The 3,848-nt window shown below is 38.4% G+C and overlaps 1 protein-coding gene across 2 annotated transcripts in view; it reads left to right on the plus strand.

Moving 5' to 3' along the window:
- Positions 1-3,848, plus strand: part of FMN1 (formin 1) — a 370,390-nt gene that overhangs the window by 240,350 nt on the left and 126,192 nt on the right. For both annotated transcript variants that reach the window (XM_003791683.1, XM_003791684.2), the window contains 2 exons: positions 7-153; positions 1,238-1,297. In XM_003791683.1, coding sequence (XP_003791731.1) covers positions 7-153; positions 1,238-1,297 — 207 coding nt within the window. The remainder of the gene's footprint in view (positions 1-6; positions 154-1,237; positions 1,298-3,848) is intronic.

Genomic DNA, 3,848 nt, shown 5'->3' on the forward strand with positions numbered 1-3,848 from the left:
TCGCAGGGCTTGCTGCACATGAAAAGCGTGAAGGATATCTTAGCCCTCATTCTGGCTTTTGGAAACTACATGAATGGAGGAAACAGGACTCGGGGACAAGCCGATGGATATAGCTTAGAAATTCTGCCCAAACTCAAGGATGTCAAGAGTCGGGTATTTATTATTTTTCACAATGAGTTTCTATTATCTGCCATTATTTTCTTTCTTGAACTTTGATTTAAAACAAGAAAGGTATTCCAGATTGTTCCATATATTTCTATTCCCCCCCTTAACAACAGTCACGTATATTAGAGCGTATATTTTTTTCTTTGCTTTCTTTTGACTTTTGAATAAAGGTAGGTTTTTTTCATGTTAGACCTTATTTTCGATGACACAATCCCCCATCTTTGTTTGCTCTCACATACACAATTAGGTACTAAACAGCTCCCCACCGTGAGGGAATAAAACAGACAGCATACAGAGTTAGTGCAGTGCAAAGGCTGAAGGCTGTTTGAATTTAGTGGTGGCTACTTATAATTTACTCAGTCTTGAGTGACAGAGCAATGCTGAATCACCAGTTGAGCTGAGCATTTGTGTTATTCTTTTGCCAACAACAATTGGGCCTAGGGTCTACTGTCAAGCTCTCAGAGCCTGATTATCATTTGGCTCCACACCCCTGCAGAGCTACCTCTTTAGAAACAACCAGTCCATATCTAGGCGTCCCTTAGGGGGGAAGGGGGGTGGAGGGAGGGGAAACACACAGGCAAATTAGAATTAGACCCCTGTGAATAAGACACAAAGGCGGCCTTGTGGGAGGGCCTGCTTGCCTGGCCTTGCAGGGTCATAAAGTGGCATGGTGCTCCTTTTAAGCTGGCCCTGATTGTTTTTCACGCCATTAAGAACACACACTTTTTGAAAGGTGGGAAGGGAGGGATGGTTTTCTGTTCTAGTCTCTGATTTTCTTTAGCACTCCCCACCTCCTCCTGTCTTGGCTTTACCCCAGAAAATATTAGGAAACGTTTAAAAAAAAATTTCAGCCATTACCTCCACCAAGGATATTTAGTGTCATTTCTTTGTATAGCTAGCGTAACAAAAGAATGGGACAAAGAGGAGGAGGAAAAATCCTGCCAGTATCAAGCAGAAGTCAGGCCAAGTTTTACAAATTAGAAGTTTCACAGCCTGAGATTTCATCTCTCAACTATATGACGTGGCAGCCTCACAGGAATATTTTTCATTTATATTTCTCTTTTAAACCTAGGATAATGGAATTAATCTGGTGGACTATGTCGTGAAGTATTACCTGCGTTACTATGATCAGGTAAGAAATGCCATTATGTGGAAAACTGCATTAATGGGGTTTCAACTCTTACATGTTGTTGGCATTCAGAAATTGGATGATGGATAGATGCGTGGATGAGTTTCAAGTCTAACATAGAATTTGAGAGCTCTCCAGCCTGCTTGGTTTACAGAGGAGTACACTGGAAGCCAAGAGAGTCTAGTTGACTCCTGTGAAGGGAAGCTTTATTCAGGGGCACAAATCTGATTCTCAACCTGCAGCTTCTGAAAGGGCCACCAGTCGCCTCAGTTTCTCAAGACAAGATTGCGAGGTTCCCTATGAAATCTAGATCCACTCAGTAATTGGTTATAGTAGATACTGGATTCTGATGATAACAGCAAAATGTAGGGAATTACAGCACAAGAATACCTAACATTTTATCCGTAATGCCTCTGTGAACAAGTTGAAGATGTGGAATTTGAAAAATGCATCTACGCTACTTAGATGACATTTGCAATTGGAAATAAACATTTCTGTCAGAATCCACCTGAGCGCAATTTTCTGTTTTATTCCTTCTTGTTAAATGAAAAATAATGAATGGGAAAAGTCTCAAAGTAAAATGTCATCAGGACACCTACCCATCTGTCCGTGTAAACAGTTTTACACCGATGGCAGAAAAGTAAAGATATCAGGGACTTGTTTTTCAAAAGGCCTACGGTTTCATCCAGAAGACAAGCTAGGCGCTGATGAACTCTTTCCTAACTTCTTCTACCCCCATGGTGGGCTCATCTAACTGTTCTCTCCATATCTACAATCAGGCTGATCATTCCTTCCTATCTCCAAACTTCTCCCTCATTCCTATGAAGGATATCTTAGTTTGGGGTCATGAAGCCTTGTTTTCCTCTTTAGTTATTCTCTGTCTGTCTGGTGTCTCTCCCTGTTTTTCTTCTCTGCTGACACCAGCTTATTCAGGCTGTAAGACAGCTCCCTTGGAGAACTGCAGGGGCTGCAGCTCCCATCCCCATCTCTAGGTACTATCATTTTAGGCCATCCCACACCCTCTTTACATAGCTCTGGTCATGTCACTTCTTTTACTTAAAACAAAAATGGCTCTCTGTTTTCAAGCAAATTAAGGCAGTACTCAATTTAATTCTTATCTTCCATAATTTCCCTCTGCACATATTCTGGGAGCCAACTCAAGACTTGCTGTTTGCCAAACATAGCCTGTCCTTTCTTACTAACATGTTTTTACTTCTGATGTTTTCCCTGACTGAAATCAACTTTATCTCTAGTCTTTTTGTATAAAACTTCCCTGTTTTCCCCTCATTAATCAGAAATATTAAATTTAAAGATCTTTGGGGGAAAAGTTCCCAGTAACATTACCTATATATATGTTATAGACTTAACCACAAACAAGCAGATCCTTGTAAGGACATTTATATAATTTTACTGAGAGGTAAAATGTAAAGTAGATGGAAAAAACCCAACCCAACTTTAAAAATGGGCAAAGGACTTAAATAGACTCCGAATAAGACAAAGAACCAACAGGTGCCAAAATCAGTAATCATCAGGGAAATGCAAATCACAACTGTAGCAAGCTATCTTCTCTTGTGTATTAGCACTACTATTAGAAAAAAAAAAAATGTTGACAAGAGTATGGGCAAACTAGAACCCTTGAACACTATTGGTAGGAATGTAAAATGGTGCAGCTTCTATGGAAAACAGTCTGGTGGTTTCTCAAAAAATTAAAAATATAACTACCATGTGATCCAGCAATCCCACTTCTGGGTATTTATCCAGAAGATTTGAAACCAGACATTATCAAAGAGACATTTATGTTCCATGTTCATGGCAACTTTATTCATATAGTCATGATATAGAAACAACATAAATGTCCATCAACAGATGAATGGGTAAAGAAAATGTGGCATATATGTATGTTCTACAAAATATTATTCAACCATAAAAAAAGAAAGATATCCTGTCATATGCTACAGCACAGATTAACCTTTAGGTTAATTTTGTGCTAAGTTAACATTGTGCTAAGTGAAACTAAACTAGTAACAGAAGGACAAATTCAGAATGATTACATTTATGTAAGTACCTAAAATAGTCAAATTTATAACAATGAAAAGTAGAATGGTGGCGTAAAGGGAAAGTGGAAAGTCGATGTTCAGTGAACATAGAGCATCTGTCATGCAAGATGGAAAAATTCTAGAGATCTACTGTGCATTGCCCTTATAGTTAACAGTACTGTACATTTAAAAATTGAGGATGTATCTCATATGATGTGGTTTTTTTATCACAATAAAATAATAGAATGATAGATTATACTCTCTAGTCAGAATTCCAGTTAATCTTAAAATCTGGCAAAATGATTTTAAATACTATACATAAGAATAATTGGATCAAATTTGATCAGGATTAAAAATATAATGAAGGGAAAAATCATTCATTCCTGTATTAAGTGTGTTATAAAGCCTTAATGATTTAAAGTGTGGCATGATGGAATAGCAGATCAAAAAACTCAAGAAGGGCAGCTCCTGTGGCTCAAAAGAGTAGGACACCGGCCCCATATGCTGGAGGTGGCAGG

This window comes from Otolemur garnettii, unplaced genomic scaffold (genome assembly GCF_000181295.1).
Source record: "Otolemur garnettii isolate 467f Iridium unplaced genomic scaffold, OtoGar3 scaffold00050, whole genome shotgun sequence".
NCBI classification, from domain to species: Eukaryota; Metazoa; Chordata; class Mammalia; order Primates; family Galagidae; genus Otolemur; species Otolemur garnettii.